This window comes from Cimex lectularius, unplaced genomic scaffold (genome assembly GCF_000648675.2).
Source record: "Cimex lectularius strain Harlan isolate CLEC.00 unplaced genomic scaffold, Clec_2.1 scaffold9, whole genome shotgun sequence".
Taxonomy (NCBI): Eukaryota; Metazoa; Arthropoda; class Insecta; order Hemiptera; family Cimicidae; genus Cimex; species Cimex lectularius.
In genome coordinates this window covers 1911863-1925916 of record NW_019392733.1, presented here as the reverse complement: position 1 = coordinate 1925916, position 14054 = coordinate 1911863, and the positions used below count along the sequence as shown (strand labels likewise).

At 33.0% G+C, this 14054-nt stretch overlaps 1 protein-coding gene across 5 annotated transcripts in view; it reads right to left on the bottom strand.

Annotated features, from left to right (window-relative positions):
* LOC106665350 (neurofibromin) overlaps nucleotides 1–14054 on the bottom strand; it is a 57661-nt gene that overhangs the window by 18342 nt on the left and 25265 nt on the right. For 3 of the 5 annotated variants that reach the window (XR_001340296.2, XR_002910309.1, XM_014391707.2), the window contains exons 35-52: nucleotides 13861–14041; nucleotides 13613–13796; nucleotides 11916–12051; nucleotides 11670–11831; nucleotides 11351–11609; nucleotides 11147–11285; nucleotides 10958–11060; nucleotides 10771–10894; nucleotides 10547–10680; nucleotides 10344–10484; nucleotides 10182–10269; nucleotides 9949–10119; nucleotides 9750–9841; nucleotides 9492–9617; nucleotides 6420–6608; nucleotides 2537–2739; nucleotides 1058–1244; nucleotides 804–990 (exon numbers count right to left, since the gene is read on the bottom strand). Coding sequence is in view for 2 of the 5 variants with exons in the window: in XM_014391707.2 (XP_014247193.1) it covers nucleotides 804–990; nucleotides 1058–1244; nucleotides 2537–2739; nucleotides 6420–6608; nucleotides 9492–9617; nucleotides 9750–9841; nucleotides 9949–10119; nucleotides 10182–10269; nucleotides 10344–10484; nucleotides 10547–10680; nucleotides 10771–10894; nucleotides 10958–11060; nucleotides 11147–11285; nucleotides 11351–11609; nucleotides 11670–11831; nucleotides 11916–12051; nucleotides 13613–13796; nucleotides 13861–14041 (2806 nt within the window). In the remaining 3 variants the exon portion in view is untranslated. Of the gene's footprint in view, nucleotides 1–803; nucleotides 991–1057; nucleotides 1245–2536; nucleotides 2740–6419; nucleotides 6609–9491; nucleotides 9618–9749; nucleotides 9842–9948; nucleotides 10120–10181; nucleotides 10270–10343; nucleotides 10485–10546; nucleotides 10681–10770; nucleotides 10895–10957; nucleotides 11061–11146; nucleotides 11286–11350; nucleotides 11610–11669; nucleotides 11832–11915; nucleotides 12052–13612; nucleotides 13797–13860; nucleotides 14042–14054 lie in introns of those variants that run through there. The other 2 variants (XR_002910310.1, XM_014391708.2) reach the window with 2 other exon arrangements.

Below are 14054 nucleotides of genomic sequence, written 5' to 3'. Positions count from 1 at the left end.
AAAAATGTAAATATATAAAACATTGCATATTTGGTAAAAGAGATATTATCAGGAAACATTTTCTTATAAGGATTAAACCACAAATCTTTAATTATTTGTAACATAAATTACTCATACAGGTGTCATTTTAAATTGTTCTAATGTAACAAAGCTTATTCATTCAAAAACCTGTAATTGTCATTGAGGTTTTAATTTGTACAATAAGTAAACATTACATAAAGTGAGGCCAATGGTATTTTATGGCTCTGAAAGAGCATACCCTGAAACGTGGATCACGATGTGAGTGGATGAAGATTTATTGAGGTGCTTTGAAAGAAAAGTGCTCTGGAAGATCTTTGGTGCAGTGTGTATGGTCACTAGCCAATTCGTTCAAACAGGGAGTTTAAATTTTTGTACCAGAAACCTGATATTGTGGCTGTAATAAAAGTGACAGCCTCAGGTGGATTGACTACATGGAAAGGATGCCAAAGAACAGGACTGTAAAGAAAGTTTTCTTAGGTAAGCCTGGTCTACCACAGCTATGAGGAAGGCCTATAAAGAATGGTTAGGAGATGTTGAGGATTACCTCAGAAAGATGCAGATTGGAAGGAGAAGCATAGAGGACAGAAGAGTCTGGGCCAGCAGGTATAGATAGGAGGAGACAGGGCCCGTCAACGGTTGTAGTGCTGAGTAGTAGTAAAAAGTATTTAGGTTTTAACAATTCACTTAACAACTTATTTTTAATGACTTATAACAACTCATAGTTATTGTAAGTACTACATGCATTGAATTTACATTGTACATATTACATATATTAAACATACCTTTATCAGTTGGAGAGCCTAATGTTAAGCTGGATAAAGAAGATGAAAGATTCATGTTGGAAGATACGCTTAACATAGATGGATACTGTGCTATATCTAATTCCCCTTCTTCCATTGGCATGCACATTTCCACCATGGCTTCTAGGCAATTGACGAAATGCTCTGCACTTTCAGCAGTGCATACGCTCTGCAAAGTTTTAGAAATGGCTCAATTGTAAACTTTGAAACAAAGACAGACAATTATATTAAATTACTTTTGTAAATGGTCCAGCAAATCTCCAAAGGCCTCCAAACCCCCAAGATTGCAAGTAATGTAATTGTTGCAAGCTTGTTTCTTCACAAGCAATCATGTTTTGAATAATACTTTGCACTGAATTGAGAAGAACTTGGTCATGGCATGTAGAGAGCAAACTAGTCAATTTTCCGTCCAACAATGAGTGGCTAAATTGAAGAGAAATTAGTTGTTAATAATGATTTTATTATTAGTTATAAGTTGGTTAGAAATACAATGCTCAATAGAGCTGCAGTGCTCAGGGGGAACTCCAGTGCTCAGGGGGAACTCCAGTTTCTGGAAATCCACAACTGGTGGATATTTTTTATATAATATATGTAAAAGTCGTTTTAAAGTGGTTTAACCCTTTGTCCACGACAGCCAACAGATAGTCCACTGTACCTTTCACATCCTGAGGTACCAATGAGAACTTAAGGCATTGGGACAATAGAAAATCACAGCAGAGAGTCAGTGAGTTAAAACAAGAAAAACAAAATGCTCAAATGGCACAGAAAAATCTTATGTGTAAAGTGCCAGCAATGTTTGTAGGTCCATAAAGAAACAAACTAATACTTTTTTACTGTATTATTTCTTCAGTATAAATTATCTTATCATTTGATAAAAAAACACAATGTTTAATAATTCTTTATCTAGATAATGGTAGATTTTATACACATGAAAGTACAATTTATTGTTGTTTAAAAGTCACGGAAAAAAAATTGAATCTTAAATATACAGGATGTCCTGCGAACTTAGGGTTAGAGCTAGTGTTAGGGATGAATTAGATTATTCATGATTCAATGTTGAGAACAAGTAGTTCTCATCCTAGGATTAGGAACAAGTTAGATAAGGTTAGGATAGATAAGGGTTAGGGTTAGGGTTAGTGTAAGGGATGGGTTAGGATACAGGGTCCACCGTGAACAGATTTCAATACTTCAGGAGGTTCTGAATTCAGTTTCAGGAGGTATTCAGCACTGAATCATGGATGTATAACTTAACTTGTCCCTAGCACAAATCCTAACACTAACCCATTCCTAACACTAACCCTAACCTTATCTAACATAATCTGTCCCTAATACAACAAAGAGAAATATTTGTTCTCAGTATTGAATCATGGATATATAAACCAACTCATCCCTAGTACTAACTGTAATACTAATCCATCCCTAACACATTATCTAACCTAACTCAACTTGTGGTTGTGGGACTTGTGTATTCAGCATACCCACATACCATGTTAAAATTAAATTTATATTTGCAAACAAGGTTAAACATTAATAAAAATATGTAAATCAAGAAATTATGATTGCACAACTGAATCAGCTTTGTTTATAATAAAGAAGCGTCAGAGTATTATTTATGGGTTCTATAGTTGTTTGGGGTATTTTATGTTGCATTATAACTTTAAGCTAATGCAAGTAATAATGTACTAAAAGGTAATGGAGTATAAAAACTTGCTTACATCACAGGAAACACTTTTGAAAAGACAACTGAAGCTTCTGCAAGGTACTGGTAGAGAATTCTAATTTCCATTTCGTCAGTGGCATACTTGACAAGTGTTGCAAGTACTGTCAACACAAGTGCTTGGACACTTGGATCTGTTAAGACTTCTGGATCAAGCAGCACGTTATTTTCATTTGAAACTGATACACGTGCGCTCCGATTCTGCAAAGAAATGACATGGAAAGTTCATTAAAGCATATCTAAAGACAAATCAAATGTAATTGTTGTCTTTAAAAAAAGTTCCTGACCCATTTAATAGTTTATAACACAACATTTCAAAAGAAGAGAAAAGTGGAAATTACAGTGTATGGATTATCCTTGATTTTTTACATATGAACTGGCAAATTACTTGGCACATTTTAAAATTTTTATTTTGTTATTTTACGTAAACTCAACATTAAAAAAAATATACTAGTAATACTGAATAGCAAGGTAGACTAGAAAATAGAAATGTATGGTATGTATGGTAGAATAGAAATGTTTGTTAAATGGTCTGACAGAGTAATCTGAGTACTGGCTAAAATTGTAAATTGTTTCAGCAATTATTATGACAATTTATGTTGCACTAAAATTATATTAAAAAAGCACATGTACTACAAACAATAAAAAACAACAACAAATTAATCAGATTTTTTCTTTATTAAAATAAAAAAGTAAAACATGAAGATGTGTACATTTTATCAATACTAAAGAATTAAATGCGAGTAATTTTTATTTCAATGAATCATTGAAAAATAAGGTACTGATGATATGCAATTAAAAGTAAAATTTGATTGAGGCAGCACTACACAATTGCACTTAGTGATGTGTTGTTCATACAATTCTTTACGTATAACTTGCTGCATTGTAGAATTTACGTAAATTTATTCAATTCTTATAACATTGTCAATTCAGGCAAAACTCAACAAGTAATAGTTTGATTTTTCATTTTTTATCATGTAAATATTATGGGATTCTGATAAACTCAATATATTGTCTTATAAGATAAGTTTGTAGCGTTTTTCAATAATTAGATTTTATCCTTCTTATATCTTGTGTTTTGAAGGAATGTTTATTTAGTAATTATTGCTTTACATTCTGAAAAGGTATTTAACGTATTTTTATTCGTTCCAGATCTCATATTTTTTCCAGGTGTTTGCTAATTTAAAACAGATGCCAAAAATAGTGCACATTCGTCATTTCTTTGTGCATGGTGATGATGTTTTACAAGAAAACACTGTCCATAAGTGGTTTGCAAATTTTAAATTGGAAGATACAAAGTGCTCTGGTTGTCCTCCAACTGTTGATGATGACCAAATTTTGTCATAAATAACCCACACTCAATGACATGAGACAATGCAGAGAACTTAACATATCTCATACAAGTGTAAGCTAGTTTCCCTCTTAGTATAAGTTCAATTAAAATTAATTGTTAAAATAATAAGCAAAGGATTTTGAAAGTACTTTTTTATGGGGCTGTAAATATAAGGCTCAACAACACAGTATGGAACAAAGGAACATTTTAAAAAATCCTGGAGGGAGTAGAAACAAGCAAACACCCTATAATAAAAATAAAGAAGAATAAATTATTAAGGGAAAGTTGTTGTATGCTGAGGACAGGGCTCAACTAGTTGAGGGTCAACTAAAGTTTTACACCATTCACCGGAGGACCATCGACATAGGGCCCTGGGGGCTATGTACTGGAAGCTCCCTAGAATGACGAGGTGTTACTGACTAACCCTTGCAAGGGGGGGGGCACGGTAGCCGAGTGGTTAAGGCGTCAGACTCTCGGTTAGTAAATCCCACGGTTGTGGGTTCGATCCCCACTGTTGCCTCTGGACTTTTTTCTGATGCCTAAAGGGACCGGTGGCTGCAATTGAAGGAAATTGACAGTGACCCTGAATTTGGTCCCAACTCACTTCAAACATGAGTTTCTTCGATGGAAGAACACCAGCACACCGGGGGCTCAAATTCACACTCGTGTTGCGAACCCCCAAAAATGGAGCCAGGGATAAAGTACAATAAGCTGAACAGCTGCAATGCTCAGGGGGAACTCTTCCAGTTCCTGGTATCCATTGCTTAAAAAAAAAAAAAACTTGCAAGAAGGGAGTTGACCATCAGGCCCAACAAATTTTGCTTTTCCTTCTCTCCACCCTTGTTGGGAAATCAATATAGGTCAGAAAAGCAAAAATAGGTCAGTGAGAGTCAGGTACTCAATGAGAGAACTCAGCCAGCGAGACCAGAATTGAGGACACAATCAGTGAGATTCAGTCGGGGACGCAGTCTCAGAATTGAGAAATTAGACAACGCTGAAGGATGTGGAAGTGGTGTTAGCACATGTCATTTGCGGTAGCTTTGTTTATAAATAAGCACATCTCCAGAGTTAGAGTTATGGCTGACTTCGTTTGTTTTTTATTTCAATATTAACAAAGTCCAAAAGGGTAAAAATAAATGTTTATGAATATTATCTCTCCTATTTGCTGTATTTTTGAACTGTACCTTCCCTCCACACAGAAAGTAATTAAGCATGTACACTAAATGTCTTCGCATTGCTTGGGGAGAGGGACATAGTTTGTCACAACACCACTTAACAAGCGTTTCAACGCTTCTCAGAGCAGCTGTATATGTTTGTCAGAGTGATATATGGGTTCTTCACATATTGAGTGCGCAGAATTTATCAGACAACATCATCTGAGATTCCCTCCTTAAATGAAATGAAAATGACCCATATTTAAAAAGATTGATAACTGGGGATGAAAAGTGGATTCTTCACAACAATATCAAGGAGGAAAATCCTGGGAAAATGCAGCAATCCACTATTAACAACTCAAAAAGCTGGATTACATCCCAATAAGGATAATGTCAAGCATTTGATGTTTTATTACAAGCTTCTTCTGACAGACCATTTTAAATTCTAGTGTACTGCACACATTGGAAAGTTTAATGTCAGTAATTGACTAAAAATGACTGGCATTGGCTAATTGCAAAGGATTGTTTTCCACCAGGATGACACTCACCCTACATGTGTCTTTTGTGCACCATAAATCAGTGGAGCATGGGGGTGAACAGGTAGTGGAACTAAATAGTTCCTACATTGTTTAAAGTACCTGGCATTTTCATTAAATTTGCCATCAAAAAACGCTACTGACTTATTTAAAGACGTGATATTTATCTGAGTGTTCAAAAACATTTGCTTTTTGCATGCAGGATTCGTGTTGAATGGTTGATGGTATGAATAAATTTATGTAGAATGAAGAATCTCACAAGAATAAATGCCCAATGCACGTTGTCATTTATCTGAACCACTAAGTTACATCACAACTGAATTGAAAAGTCGTAGTTTAAAAAATAAACAAAAACTCACTAGTTAAACATTTGCAAGCTATTGTGCAAGCTTTAGAAGAATTTGCAACTTTAAAATAAACGCAAGCAGTGTTTCAAATTGATTATGCAATGAAAGAAATGTAACAAGTTTACAGTGTTTAACAAATTTGATTATATTTTGATGTTTATGTTCCACGAATGACCATGCTAAATATTGTAATTGAGAAAAATGATGAAGAGTATGATTGTGTACAGCTGCAGGCAAAATCAAACAACCAATTGGATTATAAACACAGTAGAAGCAAGCAAAGACCACGATCAATTCAGTAAAAACTACAACAAAAATTGTAAACACACAAGAAAAGTATCACAGAAAGAGCAATAAGATTTTGGATTAAAGGACAGCAACAAATACAAGAAAGAAACAGTCACAATTATACTTTAATGTAATGACTGCAAGAAATAAAAGTAGAGGAACTTTATAAAATGCATTGTTGATACGGCAAAACCTTTAATGTTTTTACAATTACAAAGCTTACTTTAGCAGAATCATGAGGAGAACCACTGTTGGGAGATGGAACAGATGAAGACCTTTTAAATCGGGTCCTGAATTTTGCTGCCCTTGAAGCTTGAAGATTGGGCAACTGTGAGCCAAGATCCAAACTATGCCATCCTTTACTATTAATGGGAGCACTACTCTCATTTGCACCCATTGATGATGATCCTACCTACATACACCATTTTATTTACATTTACGTCACTATACATTAGTCTTTGGATGTTGTTACAATATTTGACTACCATAAAACCCTATTATTTTAACAATGCACTACTTAGATTTTGATTGAAATAAATTTATTTACTTACTAAGTTGATTATCTTAAGTTCATAGAAACTCACAAATCATATTATTAAACTTAAATAAATAACATGATTTAACTTGTAGGTTAAAATACACTGAAAAACAGTGCTTAACAATAAAATCAATTGAATTGAGTTTAGGTACTTTACCAGCTTTAATTTTGATTTCAAATTATCTCAATATAATTGATATCAGCCTTTTATATTATAATTTTATTTTAACCATAAAATTGGCAACCGTGAAATTTGATACAAGGTAGGCTTTTGTAACGACACAACTCTTCTGATTTAAAAATTGGATGTTCCTTATTCTGTGAGAATTTTCTGAATCGGTTTTTACTAAAATCTTGCCATTATATTTGTAATACTTTTTTTTACAATTTCTTACTTTAATTTAATTACTCTTGGACAAAGATAAATTTCCTTATTTTTTTCTTTGGCTCATCCTTCAATTTTAATGGTCAAAATAATTTTTGTGTGTTAAAATTAGTTTAATTCCTGATTTAAAATTTTTTAATGTTAAAAATTATGACATTGCCAAGTTTATGGAGGATTTAAAAATTAATATTTTTTTCTGCATGGGTTTTCTGAATCAGTTTTTACTACACCTTGCATTTTTCTTTGCTTTTTACTTTTCTTTAATTATTCTTGGCCAAAGGTAAAATTTCATTATTTATTTTATGGATTGTCCTTTAATTTTGTCTCATGGGTTTTCAAGTAGGTGAGAAAAGATTTTGTTTCTCTTCCCCACAAAAGAGAAGATTCTGACATCAAAATTGATAGAGCTATGCTAAAAATAGTTATTAATTTGTTGGTGAATGACAAGCCTGTAGAGAAATGGCGGCAAGGAGATGGCAAGTCAAAACCAATATCTTGAATATGAAGGCATGATTAGGATGCCGCTGAATTTCAGTAACTACATATATCATCATCTTCATCAATAAAAAGCAAACTTCATCAAGGCACCAAAGTTTACCCTAGCTTTAATTAAAAGCTAGGCCTGTCTTGTTAAAAAGGGGACAGTAATAAACTTGTGGCAGGACAAGCCAGTATTTTAACTAGCTGCAGGGACAAATACAGTTGAGCCTAAAAAAAGATGAAGGGTAGAACTCAAAAATGGTACACATGGTAAGTGCGCATGTTTGATTAGGTTAGGTTGTAGGGTTAGAAGAGCAAGTGTTAAGGTTACATATCCATATTTATTCTCATAACGTACAAATTAATGAAATTAAATAAAATTTGTTTTATCCAAGTACTTCAAACACTTTTTAACATGGATAAGTTTTGAGACTAGATATCCAAAGTTTTGCTTTCGATTGTACATTACCGAGAAGTTCATATGTGTTTGGTTAAGTAGGTTAAGTACTCTAAGTTGGGTAGGGTTAAAGCTAGTGATAAGGTTAGGTTGGATAGGATTAGACTTACAACCTACATGAACAGATGACCAACCACTTCTAACCTTTTGTTAATATATATTTTTTTAATTGTAGTAATTTTTAATTGTACTCATGATAAGGTGTAACAAAGCAGGTACCTATCTGTGAGAAGTAAGTTGAGAACGTTTATTCGAAGTGAGAGTTCTTTAACATTTCAGACAATTGTCGATACCTAGGTACACACCTTGTCCGAGAATTTTTGAAGTAAACATTTTGATCTTTTTGCAGATAGTTACATGGGCAGATTTTTCTGTGTTAAATTGTATATTTTTGTAGGTTTGGTTGGTTTATTCAAGAAATAGGCCATTTTCCACTTATTTTTATTCTAGATGCATTTTGAGCCATGCTGTGGCTAATGTTGAACCAAGTCTGTAAACTAACAAGAGTTAAGTCTAACTAACGGCTAAAAATAATTTAGAATACAAATAAATAAAAACAGGATGGAACAGGATTTATGGCAATAAACCAATCTTATATAATTAATGGAGCAACCGAGCAACATCAAGTCTATAAATATGTATTATTTTCTTTTCACAACAGAACTCCAGTAGTGTTGTTGAAAGTTGAGGTGAGAGTGGAAAAGAAAGGATCAGAGCTACCTGAGAGGATTGTTATATCTTCTGCAAAAGTCAGGACGGGATATCAGTTGTGTACACCTGGTAAAATGTGAGGACCAAAACATTACTCTGTGAAACATCAGAATAAGGGAAGGATGTCATTGAGGAAAAACAGCAAGCCCAAGTGTCACACGCAATGAAAGCCTGGACCACACCAAGAAAGCCCTTCAACAATTCTACCCCAGCTCAAAAGAGGTAGAAATGCTAGTATATAAATATAACCTTTTAATTGTAGTAGTACACGCTGAATTCATCATAACCCAATAAAGAATAACAATTCTTAATAAATATGATGACCTCAAGTAATATTTTATCAAAACGTAATAAAATCATGAGGTATAAACAGAAAAGTAAATTATGCAACATTTTTGATTGATTCACTTACCATCTTAGTATCACTTTCTTCTCATTTTTCTTTTACTTTAATATATATTAAATGTTTAATCTTGGAGAATATGGTAAGTACTTATTTGAATTCAGTACGAGACCACATTTCAAGAGTAATTACAACCAAACCATTAAAATGATCAAATCTGCATTTGTACTTAATAATGATCTTCTATAAGGTATCCTGTTACCTCAGTCCTCTGTATATAAATTTTGTTCATTTAAAAAAGAATATTTATGTCATACACATGGAAGAAGTTTTAATTTATGACAAATAACATGAAGTGAAAATGGAATGGGAAAAACCTACCTGACACTGTTGTTTGTGAACACGATTCTGAATAGATATCGACTGATCCATCAAATCCCAAGACTTCTGACGTTGATTCGACAGCAGAGATGATTCACTTCGATTTTCACCAGATAGAGACCCCAACTAACATGATATTTTTATTTGATTTATACTGGACATCATAATTATAAAAATAAAACTAGATGAAGTTTTGTTTACAGCAAATTATTAGAAATAAATAAATAAATATATATATACTTATAAGGATTTTATTACCTGTGTTACCATGTTAAAATGTGCTTCTGGTCTGACGGTTGTATGTTTAACATGACAGCGACTACGGACTTCTTCAGAAACAGCAACTAATGCTAATAAGACAAATATTTAGAAAATAAGATTATTTTCTTTATAATATTGTTTTATGATATCAATGCACATTTTATATAAAAACAAGGCATATAGATATTTTAAATACCTGCTAAATAGGCTACGCTGTCTTGTGTAACTTCAAATTTATCCCTTTTGTGAGGTTTAGCCACGATACCTAACAGTGATGTGAGGACTCTAGCTGTTCGTGAGACCGTAGTAGGTGTGGGATGTCTGAAACCCTTCAAAAGATGACCGACCAAAGCAAAATGGAAGTTCGCTGTAATTTAATAAATAAATTAAAAACTGCACGTTTTCAAGATGCTTTGAAGCATTAAGCACCTTTGAAGCTCAAGCCAACCGCATGGTCGAGCTGTTTAAAATGCCACTCCAAGGGTTCACGAGTTGCCATCATTACAGCTTCTAGAGGCTTAAATGAAAAAACAAAAATAGTTAAGTCTAACTGTCAAACTAAAACCCATTGTTGTTCTATTAAAAGCCAACCTTTTCATCAAACGTCCCTTGAGAATCTAAAGTATGTAAATTTTGCTCAAGTAATGCAAGGCCGGATGCAAAAAGCGTAAGCTGATCCAATTGAAGTACTGATACACCGACCCAGAATAAAAATTTATGGATTGGGGATTCCTATGCAGTGAAAATTTATAATTAAAATCTTTTTACCAACTGACAAAATAAACCAAACATACCGGTCTCAACAAAGGCTGCAATCTCGTTAGACACATAACAAGAGCCTCAAGAAGAACAGTATCATTGAAATTTTCTAGTGCTTTAACTAGAATCCTTAATAGTTGTTTGATGTCTTGATCAGTTATGCTTTTTGCTTAAAAAAAAAAAAATATTATAGAAAAATTAAAGGTTGAGAAGATTTGTGGTGATTTATTTAAACTTGTGCTGATTTATTTAAACATACATATACACCCAAATACTATTAAAGCTCTCGGCTGAAGGGCAGGGTTGTGAAAGAATGCAAAGTTTTTCGCTAGAGAAGTCCATGTGTTCAACCATTCACAATCAGGAATATCTCTCATGCAAGCCTAGAATGAAAATATAAAATATTAAACAAATGATTTAAAAAAATATTAAAAAAAATAATTAACCTCCATAATTTCAAGAAGGGCGTCAGTTATTATTTCAAGGGATGTTAACGCAATTTTTTCCCTGTCTGGTACCATCCCTAACAAATATCTTTCGGACTGTAGCCTAAAAAAAGTCAAATGGCCATTTTTTATTAATAATTTTAGCATATACAATAAACCATGCCTATGACTTTTTAATACTATTCTCACCTTCCATCATTAGGGTGTCTATAGCTAGATCTGAATGCCGATACAGCAGCAGATTTAACTTTGCTTATACCAAAGAGTAGATAAAATTTTTGTAGTGAGAATTCGTCTAAACTTAATCTCAGTACTCGCTGTGCTTCCTCTGACAAAAATAATTTTACTTGTTAATACACTTGACAAGGAAAAACAAATTATTCTGTTTATTACCCGTAAAGGTTGGTTTAGTGCAAGTACAGAGGGAATGGATTATATTTATAACCAACCCATGCATTGAAGCACGCATACTGGTTGATCCTGAGCAAACAAGGAATGTCACGACATGAAATAGGTATGGAAGGTGTCTTGCAACATCTAAACAGTTGTTGAATGATAACATCAACAAATATCGTGCAAGGATTGCAATGTCATCCCATAGCACGTTGTTTTCAAGTAATGGTGTAGGCGATGTACATGTTTTGTCAAGAACCTAAAATACATTATTAATTCACTTGCAATTTTGAACATTTTTAAAATACCATCAACTTACCCTACACAGTCGCCCAATGAATTTCTTTGCCACTAGTTGTACATTGGCAGAAGCTAATGCTACAGCAGTATCAGCCAGTATTTCCGCCACAGGAGAAGCGAATCCACCATCACTCGATTTCTTTATAAAACTATCGAGTACCATATCAATAAGCTCTGGGACCTGAAAATAAGTTTTATTCATTTTTTATAGGAAGATATTTTCTATAAGAATAAGATGTGAATATAGATTTTTTAATCTTTTTACCTGCCCAATTGATCCCCAAATTTTTGCCTGAATTGAAGGATACATTTCAACTTCTTCGACAGTTAATAATATCAATTTTTCCAAAATCTGCACTACTTTTTGTTGCCTTTTGTTTTCATCAGCTGGTTTACAAAATCTAGAATGTATAAGGGCAAAACATTTTAGTCACTTAAACACTGAAAACTGTAATAAAATTTATGAGAACATAATAGTTTTTCTTTTCATTTTATGTTAATCACCTGCCAAAGGGCTGCCATGCACTAAATTTGTTTAATTTTATCAATTACGGACTTCTAAAAGAAAATATCTTCATCTTTATAATTTTTATTTAGCCCGTTCAGTATAACCTGGACCTAAGCAATGGTTTGCTCCACTATGCACAGAGTTCATCCCCACACTTAGCTCATTTTTACATCTAAATTTTGAGATTTGTTGCTTTAGAACCAGTTATTTTTCTTGTTTGTAAAATTGTGTTTACTTATTCTTAAGTATTTTAAACGTCTCTGTATAATGCAGCCTAAATATTGATTTTTTACAGGATTCACAGGATTGAGTACCTTTGATTTATAATATATGTTTCATTTTATTTGCTTTTGTGGAGTTGAAAATTAGTTTAATTTGATTTCGTTTATTATCATATAAATTCAGTATTTTAGTTTAATTTAAAATAAGGAAGGCTTTATTCAGTATTTGGTGTTGGCTTTATTGGGATTTTGTGTTCAATAAAGGTGGAATAATTAAAAGTTACCTCGTTTTATTTTATTTATTAATTCAAGGTTAATTAATAGTAAACGTCGTTACTATTTGATAACGGGAGTTACAAGTTTGTAAGTGACGAGAAGGCATAATGGCCGAAAAATCTCTTAGCTTTAATTTGCTTGCTTTTCTCTTAGCAATAAAACAGTAGTCAGGGTAAGAAACCTTTCAATATTCTTATTTATTTCACCAACTGTGTAATTATTGCAGGGTTAGGTTTCCCTTGTTTGTGCGAAATGTCACATCACTCCCGTCGTGCTGTGACACTCTTTTTTAACATACTGCTTAATCATTGCAGAGTTGTTTCCTAGGTTAGTGAGGATATCACGTTGTTCCCGTCCAGGTGATCGTCCCTTTCGATTTATAGCCTTTTTTGTGTGGTTGTTAAACTAATTTTTTTGTTCTTTTTTAACAACTACAACTTATACTAGGACAGGAACTGGCTTATAAGTTCAAGGCGCAAAATATGTACTATTTTAGATTACTCTTGTATAATTCCTTAATATTTACAAAAATGGGTTTTTATTTTATAGAAAATTTTTATTATGTTATTTCAAATATTTTTGAAAATTAAAGTGTTTTTCTTTCTTTAAATGTTGCAGTCCCAGAACCAATTACTGCAAGCAGTCTGAGGTGTTCTTTTGATATGAAAAGAATATATAAGAACATTGAAACTGTCCATAAAAAAAGGCTAGAGGAGAGACAATTGACTGATTGATTCTAAGGTTTTTGTCATTCAAATTTCAGCAGACCGAGATTGTCTCTGATCCCATTTTCTAAAGCTCAAAAGTTATAGCGTTATAATTTAAGAATGTGGTTTTACTATCAGGTAAATTATCAAACATTGCAAACGTGTTAATATTTTGATAATTGTCGACTATGCTTTTGGCTTTTTACTACTTGCCATTCTTTTGAATACATAATTATAAAATTTTACTCACCTAACCAGGTTAGGAAGCCAGGGAGTCATATATTCCAAACACAAATGTTTAAGTTCTATAGTGGACACTCGGAAGCCTTGTATACATTCTTCGAGAAATTCCAAGGTTAAATGTGGTTCATTAGTAGCTAACTTTTCACTAACAGATTTGATAAAAATTGTATTGTTGGATGGAATACACAGGCCTATAATGAAAATATAAAAATTAGCATATATTTTATAATAATTATTGTTAATTTTGTTTAATACCGGAAGTTTCCAACAGCTGTCCTTCTATTTTTAAGTCGAATGTTGCTGTAAGGGCACACAGCTGATTATAAGCAGCAGTCCTCAAGCTTGGATCAGACGATCCTAAATTCAGAAAAGCCATGTTAAGAAGAGTGCCTGGCACATCCTTCGGCCTTATCTTTTGATGGACGGTGACAGAATCCTGGTAAAAAGTT